Source organism: Micromesistius poutassou (genome assembly GCF_964030765.1).
Source record: "Micromesistius poutassou genome assembly, chromosome: 2".
Lineage (NCBI taxonomy): Eukaryota > Metazoa > Chordata > Actinopteri > Gadiformes > Gadidae > Micromesistius > Micromesistius poutassou.
Genome location: NC_140272.1, coordinates 22,092,027 through 22,106,457, shown reverse-complemented (window position 1 = coordinate 22,106,457; position 14,431 = coordinate 22,092,027). Strand labels below are relative to the sequence as shown.

At 43.2% G+C, this 14,431-nt stretch overlaps 1 protein-coding gene across 1 annotated transcript; it reads left to right on the top strand.

Moving 5' to 3' along the window:
• Positions 1–320: 320 nt before the first annotated feature.
• LOC311338259 (N-lysine methyltransferase KMT5A-A-like) lies at positions 321–9,954 on the top strand (the record flags this gene model as incomplete). The annotated part of the gene is made up of 4 exons (XM_084463488.1): positions 321–330; positions 6,201–6,297; positions 6,471–6,668; positions 9,762–9,954. The coding sequence occupies 4 exons, from the start codon at positions 321–323 to the stop codon at positions 9,952–9,954; spliced, it is 498 nt and encodes a 165-aa protein (XP_084319614.1).
• Between the last annotated feature and the right edge of the window lie 4,477 nt (positions 9,955–14,431).

Sequence of the window (14,431 nt, the reverse complement as noted above, 5' to 3'; positions counted from 1 at the left end):
CACCAACGTGATGGGGCCCTCAGCCATAGTGGGGCCCAAAACCCTCAGTTTTTCATTTGTGATGGGCTTAGGAGGCTGCCCTGACATGGCCCCCACTCTTTTTTTACTTGGCCCACAAGGTAGCAAAGTTGAGTTCTGTGTGTATAATTGTCATGCTCGTGATCGCCCCCTAGGTGGTACTGCACCCTAAGCACACTTCCTGAAGTGTGTATCGTTCAGCCAATCACATGTGGCCAAATTGATCAGCTGCTTGACTAGGCATGCTAATCATCAGCAGAAGGGCCACATATTGTGAGACAGGCAAGATTTTCACTTGAAGAATGTCAGAAGGTAAGTTTATCTTGACAATTATTTTATAAATATATTTTATATTTAATACTATTATATATATATATATATATATATCAGTAATTCCGTTTTCTAGAGTACTATTTTATGCACATAACTAGATATACTTATTAGAAACCGTTTTTTCTAATATAGCCTAGGCTATGTAGCCACATGTTAGCTGCATGCTGTTGTTAGCCGCTAGCTGTAGAATGAATTGTGTTCAAAGTGATACTGTTTAGTCATAGAAATTACTTTCATAAAGTATATTTTGGAATACATTGACATTGTTCCTTGTGGGGCAATTCCCTATTGTGGGCTAATTAGCAGTAGGCTATTTCATGGCCTACATCTAGTTTAGCTAGATCCAGTGCTACTAATATTGACAAGTAGGTTAATTAGCCTGTGTTGCTAATGCTACTGATGGGGTGAGCTGTGTTTTAGGCAATGCTTTATGCTTTATTATAAAACGGGTGGCTTAAATCAAGCGATCTGGGGCCCGTTTCAGAAAGCAAGTTAGTGAAAACTCAGAGTTAGTTAACCCCGAGATGAGGGAAACTCTGGTTTTTCGGTTTCACAAAGCCAGTTCAGCTTAACTCTGAGTCAGTTACCCTGGCAACATACTCCGTCAACCTAACCTGCTCACTGGCAGGTTTTCTTCAACTAACCCTGAGTTTCTCCTGCTCTTAAGTTGAAGCCTGCAGACTGATGGCAGTGGCAGACATGGCGTGTCCTTTTATTGAAGAGCCAGTTGATGTCGAGGCGCAGATACTCCGCAGAAATCTCTGTCGGGAGAGGATTATTAGACCCCGATTGGATGGTTTTATCATTCCCTGATGAGTACCTGTTTGAGCGTTTCCGTTTCTCTGCACCATCAATAATTTATATAAACAATATTCTCAGCCCTCACATCGTTCACATGACACATCGTGGACACTCAGTTCTGAGCAAAATCTTTGTATTGCACTTCGTTTTTTTGCCAACGGCAGTTTTTTGTATAACGTCGGTGATGCAGAGCATGTGCCCAAGGTAACTGTCCGAAATGTGACACTTGCACTGAAACGGCTACCATACACGTTTGTAGTGTTCCCAAGTCACAGACCCACCAGACTTCTCAAAGAAGAGTTCCACAGAATAGCAGGTATCAGTCTAAGCAATAATTCATTTATGTCTTAAAGCTCTGAGACTTGAAGCACTAATCAGTCAATTTGATATATTTTAGGGTTTCCAGGTGTGATTGGCTGCATAGATGGCACTCACATCCCTATCATAGCTCCTTCGATAAATGAAGGAGATTATGTGAATAGGAAATCTGTCCACAGCATTAATGTACAGGTAGGCCTAAATAGTAGCCTTTAACATTCCAAATGAAATATACTTCACTATACAGCTAATTACTGCTCTCCACTGTGAAGATCATATGTGATGCAGCCCACATGATCAACAATGTGGAAGCGAAGAGGCCTGGGTCTGTGCATGACTCACGACTGTTTCGTGAGTCTACACTGAGTGCCAGATTTTCCCGTGGTGAGTTTATATACAGTATATAGCTATATATATATATTTATATATAGTATATAGCTATATCCTATGATCAATATTTTGTTTCCTCCTATTGCAACTGAAACAATAAACTATCTTGTATTATCATAGGAGAGTTCGATGGTTACCTACTCAGAGACAGAGGGTACCCCTGCCAGCGCTATCTGCTGACCCCTTACCCTGACCCTGGCCCACAGCAACACTACAACTTGGCTCACTGCAGGACACAAGCCAGAGTGGAGATGACCATTGGGATACTCAAGGCCCGGTTCCAGTGCCTTCGTAGGCTCAGGGTCACCCCAGAAAGAGCTTGTGACATTATAGTGGCATGTGTGGTTCTCCACAACATTGCCACTATTAGAGGAGACCAATGTCCTAATCTTCCCCCCCAATGATCCAGATAATAATCCTGACCCCCCTGCTGATGCACGAGATGGAAGAGCTGTTAGAGACATGATATGCTTCGATCATTTCTAACCCATCACCTCCCCAGTGTCAAAGAACGACAATATGGCTCTCATTTTATGAGGTATTCTTTATTTCCTAGAAGGACAAATGTTGTACAGTTGTTAATCCTTTCCAATTAAAAAACAGCCACCTGTGGGCACAAACACACATATGGAATATAATTGTTGAATAAGTGGAACATTCAAGACAAAACATTTATTTTGTTTCTCCAATTAATACTCACGCATTGACTCGGTCAGCAATTTTCTGCCAGCAAGCTCCCACTTTTTTGCTGCTGCCACAGTATTGCTTTTTAAAAATATATAAATGCTCACTTTCTGCATATGCGGTCATTAATATTTCCAACTCCACTGGGGAGAAGTAGGAGGATCAAGGCTTTCTATCGCTTGTTTCCATGATGAATCATGTTATCTGTGTTCCATTGATGAGGGCTTTTTATATCTTCATGCACGGGCTTCACTCAGGGTTACCTTGACTCAGAGTTGATTGAAGTGTTATCACCTGTTCTGAAACCGAAAACTCAGAGTTTCACAGCTCAGAGTTGGTCAACCTAGAGTTAAGGTTTTAACTCAGAGTTTGTTTAACCTGCTTTCTGAAACTGGCCCCAGATTGGTTCCCAACTGTTGTATATTGAGCGTATACACACAGCTATGACGCCCGTTCAGTTTACATAGTTCAGTATCACTCCACGCCTAACTTGAACTGTTGTTTATTTATATATTAAAGCAATAGCATAGTTCACTGAAGCCTAAAAAACATGTTGATTGATGGAGTGGAAATGTTGTAAAGCAATAGGCACACGGTGAGTGAACTCGATAGTAGGCTAAATTGCTGGTGAACCAAGCTACTGTCTCTAGCCTTCTCTCTGAAGGACGCTACAGTGTGTTGCATAGCAACCGCCGTACACTTTGCAGGCAGCCAGGAGGGACTACTTTTTTGTATTTGTTGAAAAAAATGCTTATCCAACTTTCTCGCTTTTTCAAAATTTAGGGTGTCTATGACTTTCATTTCGCCATACTTATGTAACCGTTTTATAAAAGCAATAGATCACTTCAGTCAGTGAAATGTGCTCATTATACCACAGTTAAGGGGGTCGCCAATCCAATCCAATCCACTTTATTTATATAGCACAATTTAAACAAACAAGGTTCCCAAAGTGCTGTACAACAAGATAAGAAACACACTAAAAACACCACAGCAGCACAATAATAGGATAAAAGTAATAAAAAGTAATAAGAGATAAAAACTAACTAGAATCCAATAAATAAAATACACTGCCCACATAACACACCTACATAACATCAACACGCTACCTGGAGTTAAAAGCCAGAGAAAAGAGGTGAGTTTTAAGATGGGACTTAAAAAGAGACAGTGAAGTGGCTTGTCTGATGTGAAGTGGCAAATTATTCCACAGTTTTGGAGCTGCAACGGCAAAAGCTCGTTCCCCTCTAAGTTTCAGCCTGGCTCCGGGCTCTGTCAGGAGCAGCTGGGAGTGTATGGGTGGAGCACCTCGGAAAGGTAAGGTGGGGCAAGGCCATGCAAGGCTTTAAAAGCAAATAAACTTAACTGTGGTATAATGAGAACATACCACAGCCTGTCGTGATCTATTGCTTAATTATACTACTGGTATATAACTGTAGACTGCTTCATTTGTGTTGTTGCTGAATTGCTTTGTGGTGCAAAAAAGTGTCCATATTTTGAAACTTTGAAACTCATTGAGTGTTTAGTGGTGTTTGTTGATGTTCCTTATCAAGTATACTATACTTCTGTTTCCGTTTCCGGTCCGGTTTCCATTTCATTTACAAAATGCAGATTTACAAAATGCCAAATAAAACACGACAGAAACTGTATTTCACTACGATACTTGATAAGGAACATCAACGAACACCACTAACCACTTGATGAGTTTCACATTTCTGAGAACGTTCAGGGGTGTTTTTGAATGGCCAGCCATTGTGAAGCAGGCAGGGGCGATTCAAAATTAGCCAAATACTCGAGACTAATACTAAAAATGATTTTTTTTTATTTAATCCTAGACAAACCAGAAAGGGGGCTCAATGTTCAAAATACCAGAATTGTCCTTTAATAAAGTTAGAGCACAAACTTAGTTCAATATGCCCTGAAACTACATCCTCCAGAATGTTGATAAAATGCAGTTGCTCTCTGGAATTGTCCCAGCATTAACCAAGGATTCAGGTTATTGTAACAGTTATGAAAACTCAGTTTTAACCCCTACATGTATTGAAAATTAGCAACAGCCAACTGGCTACACAGCACATTCACGTCATGCTGGTTATAATCTCAGTAAATAGAAATACTTCACAACACATCAGTTAGGCCTAGACTAATAATGTAAAGGGATGCTACATTGTTCATAGTTGTTTATCGTATCAAAGAGAGTCTGTTATAGTATGTCTGCAAAGTGATTGCCCATATGTGCAATGATTCATTTTAGAAATGGTTTTCACAGAGCCATAATGCAAAGAAGGAAGTCAAGAATCCGGCCTGTTGATGATGCAACATCACACACTTTCTTCGGGAGATAAGCAGGGGCTTACTCAAAATGTCATGGATGATTACAAAGGTATGTTGGGTACTTTTGAGTGGCAGCATGTTACTCCCAATACATTTCTCAGTACTTTAAATACCTACAGTGTAGAACAAAATTATACAAGGACTACATTTCAGAAATGGTAAAAATGCTTGTGCTGCTGCTACAGCAAAATTTGTTAAAGCCATGTATTGGTAAATCAACATAATGTGTCAAGATAAACTAAAGTTCTCCACATTTACACAACTCAACACATACATTGCTTGTTACATCCTTTATATCCTGTTTGAACGTCTTTATCATTTAAAAGGCTAGTAGTAGGGGTGTAACGATTCACCGATACGAATCAGTATGCGGTTGGATTAACACAGATACGACTACATCTATACGTGGGCCCCTGAATCGATTTAAAATGAATCTCTCTATGCACTGAATGCACGTTGCAAATCGGTTGAGTGAAGCTTTAGCCTGATATCAAGACAGCATTGTCAACTCATTTCATTCCGTTTCCATACGGATCCGAAAAATTGAATTTAAGGAAGCAGGCGGATCCGTGTGTGTGTTTGTGTATGTTTGCACTCGCGTCTCTGCTCGTGCCCTGCATCTCGTAAGCAGGGAACAACCGGAGTTGTGAGGGCACAAAAAGCAGCCATACAGTATGTCCGAAAACAGTGAAGCGCTTTTCAGTGGACCAGCGAATCTGAAATCAAACGTGTGGAAGTCCTCTGGGTCTTATAAGAAGGAGGGGAATATTGACAAAAGCTTCTCTATTTTTTTAATTGTGTAGGACAGCGATCAAGTCTATAAATAAACAAATAAATAGACATGTAGTTCTAAATTGATTAATGTGTCTTCCATTTTTCCCCCATGCCATAAGAAATATATAAAAACCTAAGATTCCATGGTTCATATACCATATATCTATTTGAAAGAAGGCAATGGCTTTTTTATAGAAGGCTTATTTTAATCAATAGAAAATGTATGTGTTAACGTTAAACGAATATTAACTGTATCTATCAGTTTGATTCATATCTCATAAAATCACAACGCATCATTAGAACATTGAATTGAATTGCATCAAATCGTTCCATATTAAATTGTATCGTCCCTGAATCGTATCGTAGCACATATCTTGTCTTATAAAGGAGAGATGCACACCCCTAGCTAGTAGGCATCTACTGATACTGATATTAATATTTGATAACAGCTTGTTGTCCATCATCCATTGCTTAATTTACATGCCGTGGTCATGGTGTATGTGAAATTAAGATGGTGCAGTAATTCCAATTTATATGCATCTTTGTCTTCATAGGACGGGGAGTGTTTGCTACCGAGAGATTTGAAAAAGGGGATTTTGTCTTGGAGTACAGGGGTGAAATCATCTCTTTCGAAGAATGCCAGTCAAAAAAGTACTCCACTACAGAGAGTACATACAGTATCTGTATGAATTTGAATGGAAGAAACATATATGGTGGTAAGCAGTAGATTTATTTTCGAAGATTCCAAATATCTTATTAAAAGAGGAAAAAAGGACTGGAGAAATTGAAGTACAAGTTTAATTTGTTGTATTCCCTCCTTTTAGCATTGATGCATCCAGAGAAGATGGGTCACTTGGACGATTAGCGAATGACGACCACAAATCACCAAACTGTGTCATGAAAAAAGTTTTTGTAAATGACAGAGTACATTTGTGCCTATTTGCTCTGAGAAACATAGAACCAGGAACTGAAATTGTCTACAACTATGGGGACTCAAAATGGCCTCAAAATGGCGTAAAAAGGTGAGTTGGTCAGGTTTTTCATTGTGCAACTGATGTGTTAGAGAATCTATAATGCAAAATATTTAACAAAGTCTGACATGGGGAAAAACAGAATTGCTATTGTGACCAATATAAAGTGTATTTGCAGTAACATTATGGTAATTGGCAGCTCCTTACATGTATATAATGTCATGTTGGGACCTATAAAAGCCCTTTCCATTTGTTATATGATTGTGAGATTAATTTGTAAATTAATCCACAATTGTGATAACTCAGCTTTGGAAATGCTTGTCAGTTTCCAAACTGATGTTATTGCATGCACACTTTTACACATTATTAGGCATTGTAAGTCTGAATACTTGAATCCAACGTATTACCTATTGGCAGCCTCGAACAGGTTGTTGGGAGTTATAGCCATGCTCTTGGGATTATTATTTGCTGTTTTGGCAATGTTTTTCCTTTATGGTACTTAAGTATCTATTAATATCTTTTATTTTTCGCTTTCTAATTGATTCATTTCCTTTGAGCAAAGTTTTTTTTTTTTAATGTTTATATATCTTCATGGTTAACATAATAATGTAACGTGTATTATTGTCTTTTCTTTTGTGTTGCATTATTTTATAATTCTGTCTCATGCCCATGGGTGTCCCTGGTTACTAAAAAACATATTTTTTGAGTACACTAAGGAACAAGTGCTATATAGTTATATACACATATGTGCATCTGCAGGTATGCTGGAAGGACAGGAGTCAGAAGATGCAACTTTTTTGTCAGAAGGTACCACCACCAAGTTCATTTCATTTGTTTGGTATTTGTGGGATAGTGGTGCATCGGTTTCCCCATGAAACCATGAGAACAACTTTACACTGTTGGTAGAAGTGTAGTCTACATAAAGTATTGCAGTACATGTGTGTTTTTTCATATTTTAAGTCAATATGTCTGTCTGATTCATTTGTGCCATCTGTTATTTGTACCAAACTATCAGAAGTACAGGGATCAGAGGATGAGACTACATCGTCCCTGCTAGAAGGTACTGCCTCTGTGAACTCCAAAAAGAAGAGATTGGCAAGAAAGAGAGGTAATTAGAAGACTAAAGCAGATTATGAGATTATTAGATGTTTGGTATGCCCCATCCATTTTAAGAAGACATGCAATATACTACATTTTAATACCTTAAATCTAAACATCTGAGTGCATCTGAATTAGTGCCAAAGTAACAAGAAAAACATGGAAATGATTCTAATCCAGACAACATTTGTAATGTTTCCTTTATATTTCCTTCATATTTTACGTTAACATTTCTGTGTCATGTATTTGTGTACATTTATGTGTATAACTATTATGTGTATGCAACTACAGGTATATCAGAAGATGAAGCCACATCCCTCTTATAAGAAGGCACAGAGAAAAGCAAGCCGTCAAGAAAGAAAGGTGAGTTTACATTGAATTATGTATCTGACTTAATATGATTTATTGAAGAATTTTATGATGTGATCAATCCTAGTGTTGCTTTTACCATTAAGACTAAGTTTTAAAACCACTAACATCTTCTACTTTGCCAACTTAGGTAAAAAAAAACAACTGCCATCAGAAGACCATGGACGCCAGAGGAGTGTGCAGCAATTAAGAGGCAATTGAGAAGGTTTTTAATAATGAATATGACACCGGGTAAGGCAGATTGTGAAAAATGCCTTTCCGCAGAACCCGAGGCACTCAAAAACCGAGACTGGAAGGCTGTAAAATACTTTGTGAAAAACAGGAGTTATGAACTGAGAAAGAAATCGATGTAAGAAAAAATAGGAAAGGTTTTTCTCATCTCTTGGATTTTTGGATTGATGCAAAAGTCAGGTTTTATTCCCATGCAAAATGGTAGAAATGTTCACAATAAAAGAACAGTTCACAAAGGTTCAACCTATGCCTGCCTTCAGCATTCAAGCTATTGTTAAAAAATTGTTAAGTTACTGTTTGATTTCGATTTTCATATTCACATCATAAGAACTGAAACTACCGATGGCATGATGGTCTTTTTTGTCATTGTACCAAGTAATACTCAAAGTTGAATTAAAAGTGAGAAATTTTTGCTGCATTTGTATATCAGGAGATTCGACCCTGTGGGTGATTCACACTTGATGCTTTATATGCGGACATCGATAGAATGTCCACATATTCAGACATCAGTAGAATCAACGGGGGGTTTAGGGAGGTGGGCTTGCAAGGGGCGGGATATGACGTAGGGTCTAAGTTCGCAAGAGGCGGGATAAATGCGGCCGCTGTCACTCTAGTTTGTTTTGGTTTGACCACAGACAGCACAAAGGCAGAACAGGCAGAACTCATCGCGATCATCTTATATGTTGCTGCAGCGATGCATCATATATTCCGTTGCATCCACAACATCCGAAGCATCGATCAACGGAAGATTGGAGCATGAGTTATAGAAGAAACTACAAAGAAAGGCATCGCAAACCACTGCATTACCGGAGAAAGAGCGTATTTTTTTGTCGCCATTGTCGCCTCTGACCAATGGTTTACCCTTGCACAGCTTTCGAACCGGTGAATAAAGTCTTTCCAGGAGCCCGTTCCATCAAAATGGTCTGGCTTCAATATTGAGATTCTCTCTTTGTATTCTCTCTATGTTCATCTGGCGCTATGTGTGATGACCATGGCGCCGACTTGGCCCTTCTCACAGCTGGCCGTATTGGTAAGGGTCACAGTGTGGGGCATAGTTATCATCATAGCTTATTACTCCACAACGTTCCACAGGCTGGGCCATGCAGGGTTGAAACGGTGACTGAAGTGAACTGGGGGAACGGTGCGTGGGCCGGGGCAAAAGGGTTATATTTCACGTAGGCTACGCCGTTTAGGCTTCGCCTTACCGTGCAGGTGCTTGCATGCACTGAAGATTTCAACATGGGCACCGCCCACATTTTCCACGGCACTGTGTATATAAGGCGGCGCACACCACCGCTCGTCCTCCCTTTTCTTTCAGCTCTTGATTGATCAACACCTAAGAACAACTTAAGAATGAAGACTAGCAACGTTTCACCTTGTGGCAGCTGCGGCTGCCATGGCAACCCTCCCCTGCCGCTTGCCGCCTGAAGAGGGGCTCCTCTCCAGGCACCTGTACTTCTCTTCCTTGGTTGGGCTCTCCGACGCCATGGATATCTTCAAGGCCAGAGTCCCGGACATCGAGGACGAAGACAACAACGACGACGACATCAAGGTCGATGATGACCATTCAGATGATGTTCGCCAACTCAGCGTCGGGGTTTTCCCACTCTGGGGCCTCAACCTCCACAGTCGTCCCTAAGGAAAAGCCACGCCGGATGGCCGATCTTTTCGGCGAGATAATGGGTGAAGTGGTGGCCATCAAGGGCATGCCAGCCCCACCTCTCGCCTGCATGTCGGATGACATGCAGGGCGAGTTTTTCCGCACCCAGTCTTCCTCCTGGCGTGCTACCCAGTGTCCCCTGTTTCCACCCGTCCATTTCTTCACCGCTGCGGGTGGGGACCCCTCAACGCTGAAGGCCCCGGTGAAGGCCTTCACAGACTTCACCAACGTGGAGGGGTGGGCGCCTGAAGCCCCCCCTGGCAGCTCTTCTCTGTCCGGGCGCCGGATGGTGTCCTAATGAGAAGCTGCTGCCCCCCGACCGCATCCAGAGGCAGATTGTTGGCCTGACGGACAAGGTGTTCGTCAGTGCCTCTCAATCTGCGGCGGCGGTCAACAACCTCGCCCTGCTCTCCTCTGCCCTGGTCTCCTTGTCAGTACGTACGGCCCGGAGGAAGCGGCAAGATGGCTGGTGGTTTCCCGCTTTTCCAGCGCCACCCTCCAGTTATGCCAGCCGACAGCCGTTTCGGCCGGCCGACATATGGCTTGGTCGACGATGATCTAGCGGGCCATATGGCTCTCGGATACAGCGGTGCCGGAGCAGGTAGCCTCGTCCAGGGCCCATCAGCTGCATGGACTATTTGGGCCCCGGTTCTCTGAGGCGCTCGCTCACCAGCAGGCTGTCCGTGAGACAGCGTTCCCGGTTCGGGGCGATTCTCACAGGATCCTCCCAGCAGCAGGCCGGAAGGAAGCGGGGTCGTGCCCAGACCCAACGCTCCAGGGGGCTGCCTCCAGCCCGGATTCCGCCGCCGCCAGCACAACAGAACCAGAAGCACCGCAAGCTGGCTCCCAGTTTTTCTGTTCCATATTGTAATAAAGATAAAAAAGACAGTTTGGCCGAGTGGCAGTGCATCCGTCCAAAAGAGCATTTTCCTTTATGCCAACAGCGTCCTACGCTTGTTGTGCATTCCTCTAAGCTGCCTCTTCCCTCCCCTCTGATGGCTGTAGGGTGGCTGTCGGATTGTAACAATCACCCTGATTTCTCTTTCAGGTAGACTATCACTTTTTGTTCGGAAAACTACATAATATATTTCAGTTACATATGTAAACTCATCTTATTCCAAAAAAACATCCATCAAATCACATTCCCATCAGCCATCCAGTATATTCCAAAGAAAATACCCCATAAACTAACTGTTTTCTCAAAAGCTTTTGTATTGATTTTGATAATTGTATCAGTAACATCAAATTGTCCACAGCTTTTATACACCATACGTTTTTTTCTTTCTTCACCCTTCCCCAAGTCTCCCAAAGTCCAGCACCCAAACCCTGAAAGTCCAAAGCCCAAAAAAACACCAAAAAAGTATTCCACCAAAAAACACGTAAAAAGTAGTCCACTAACAATGCATTGTAGAAAAATGGAAGGATCTCACCGGTAAGGCAGGCTCAAACAAATATACTCCATCGTTGTTGTCTGTATAGCGTGGCCTTCTCAGGAGTTTGGTGGGGTTTTAAGATTTCAGGATCCCTCCTTTCCTAAACTCACCACCCTTCCCCTTGGCAATCCCAAACATTTTTCCTTTGTTCATCTGCTTCCTGGTACCTGTCTGTAACTCCTCCCCTTGCCCCCTAAGGTCACCTAGCTTAAAGTCCCAGTAACCTTTTTGTCATGTCCTCCCAGCAAAAATCACATGTCGCTGGCATTATTATGGCTTTTCCACATCGGCAAACACACACACAAAACCAATTAACAGGTAACCCAAAACATTATTTAACCTTGCAAGGATTTAAAACTTTATGTTAACTGGGCACTGTTTTTTTTTCCATACAATTTGTACCATTTCTTTCAAACACTTATAACGTCATGTGGCTGTGTCACAGGATGATGTGTTAGTATAGCCGCTGGTTCACCTGCTTCTACGAAGTGGCGTCCCTTTGAGCTTCATGAGCGGGCTGGAGACTCGTTACACTTGTGTGTATTCCAGTCTCCTAGTTCCCGACATTGTTCCCTCTACCCCCTCCCAACAGTCTGGTGGCTGTAGTAAGGCGGTCAGACGGTGTGTTAATAAAGTCTCGGGCGCGTCCGCTTCTAAGCATTAAGCATTCTGATCAGGACAGACGGCGTGTCAGCAGCGGCGTACATAAACAGACAGGGGGAGTGCGCTCTTCTGCTCTCCACCAAAAGGCGGTCGAGCTCTAGCTTTGGGCTCATCAGTATCTGCTCAGCCTGAGAGCCCTGCATATCGCGGGCGCCCAGAACTTCGGGGCGGACCTCATGTCTCGTGCCGGTCCCCGCCGAGACGAGTGGCGGTTACATCCCGACATTGTCAGACTGATCTGGCGGAGATTCGGGATGGCTCAGTTGGACCTGTTCGCGTCCGGAGAGAACACACACTGCCGGTGGTGGTTCTCGCTCAATTCTCGGGATCTTCCCCTGCTAGGGGTGGATGCGTTGGCACACACACCTTGGCCGCGGGCTCTCTTGTATGCGTTCCCGCCGCTCCAGCTGATCCTTCCTCTTCTGAAACGGGTCAGACAGGAAGGACTGTCCCTCATTCTAGTGGCTCCGGAGAACCGCGCTCTCACAGACGGCGCCGTGGCAGGTGCCGTTCAGATCGGATGCGCTTTCACAAGCCCACGGGACAGTGCACCACCCGCCCGATGTATCGGGGTGGCTGTTAGTTTGGCTCCTGAGAGGTTGATCCTGCAGGGCAAGGGTTTTCCTGAGGCGGTTATCAACACTATCCAGAGCGCTCGTGCACCCTCGACTTCTTCCCTCTATGTGGCAAAGTGGTGCACTTTCTCTAAGTGGTGTGACAGGAACCATGCTGTTCCATCTCTATGCGAGGTGGGAAGCGTGCTTGCTTTTCTGCAGTCTATGCGGCAGCCATTTTGGCTGGCCATGCAGGCTGTGATGGTAGACCGGTCTTCAGCCATCCACTGGTCAAGAGGTTCTTGCGTGGGGCTAGACGTGTTAGGCCTGTTTTCGCGCGTGCTAACACCACGCTGGGATCTTCCCACCATGTTACGTGGGTTATCCAGGGAACCCTTTGAGCCTCTGTCTCAGGCCCCTTTGGATGCCCTGTCCTTTAAGACGGTGCTCTTATTGGCCTTGGTTTCTGCCAAGCGGGCCGGTGAGTTGACCGCTCTGTCTGTCAGCCCGAGCTGCTTGTTGCTTAACGAGGACAGCTCCGTTGCGCTGCTCAGACCTAACCCTGTGTTCCTCCCAAAGAACATTAACGTTTCGGTGGAAGACATCTGCGTGGCTGCGTCTTGGTCTTCCCCCTACATGTTGTCCAGGGGCCCACTCGGACCCTCTGTGTTGGAGTCCAGGGCCCCTTCTACAGCAGAACATAAGCATGTTCTTTTAAGCCTCTTTCTGCTCGAAAGTTACAGTTCGTACCGGCATCATTCATTTCCTCTCGCCGATTGGTGAGTTGAACTTGACTGCCAGTATATCCCTCCCACCGTTTTTCCAAATAGGAACGGACAATTTCCTCTGGTGTTTTCTTACAGACTCACTTTTTTCTCTTGATCATCGCCTTGCGTGATCTTAAGAGAAATTTGTTCGTTTATTTTTTTCTATTTGATGGGGGCAGATACAGCTCATTTGGATTGTTAGCAATCCAGCAGAAAAGCATCATAACATTTATAGCTTCAGCTAATTTCCAATGCCCGTCCCTAGAGGGGCCTTTAAAATACAAAAAAAATAAAAACATACGATGAACAGCCTATCCATTCACCCATCTCTGTTCTACCATTCATTCATATACATCTATACATCCATCCATCCCTATATGCTATATTCCCTAATCTAGTCCTATACATTGCACATACATTATCCCCCCCCCCTCACCCGCACTGACATTCACGCACATATACACACAGACACACTTAAGATCTTTCTACCCCCGCACACACACACTCACATTTAAATCTTCCCGCATTTCCCTATATGTGGCTACATATCTGCTTATCTTTTAGGTACTCCTTCAGTTTGCCCTTTAATTGTTTGAGACCATGAATTGCCTTGAGCTTGGTGGGTAAACTATTCCACATATTAGCTTCCTTGATGCCAAATGAAGAATGGCCGAAGGATGTTTTTCGGTGGGGTACCTTACAGTTCCCTGCCGCTGCGCCTCTAGTGGACCGCCCAGCGGTCTGCATCAGTTGGATCAGGTCACAGAGAGCCTGCGGGGGCCTGACCATGCAAACATTTATGAGTAAGGTTAATGTTAGATAGAGCTATGTAATTGTCAAGGCTGAGCATGTTAAAATCCCCCAGGTCGTGTGATCTTATCAGTCTTTTGCCTAAGGTTCTTTAACGCGCGGTTGTAGAGTCTCTCTGTTATGATTTTGGGACTGTTGCTGGCCTCTAGTGGCCACTATGACCTTTTTTCTCGTGTCTTGTGTTTTGTTGTGCCATGTGGAAAACTTTATTAAAACGTAATTTTTGACA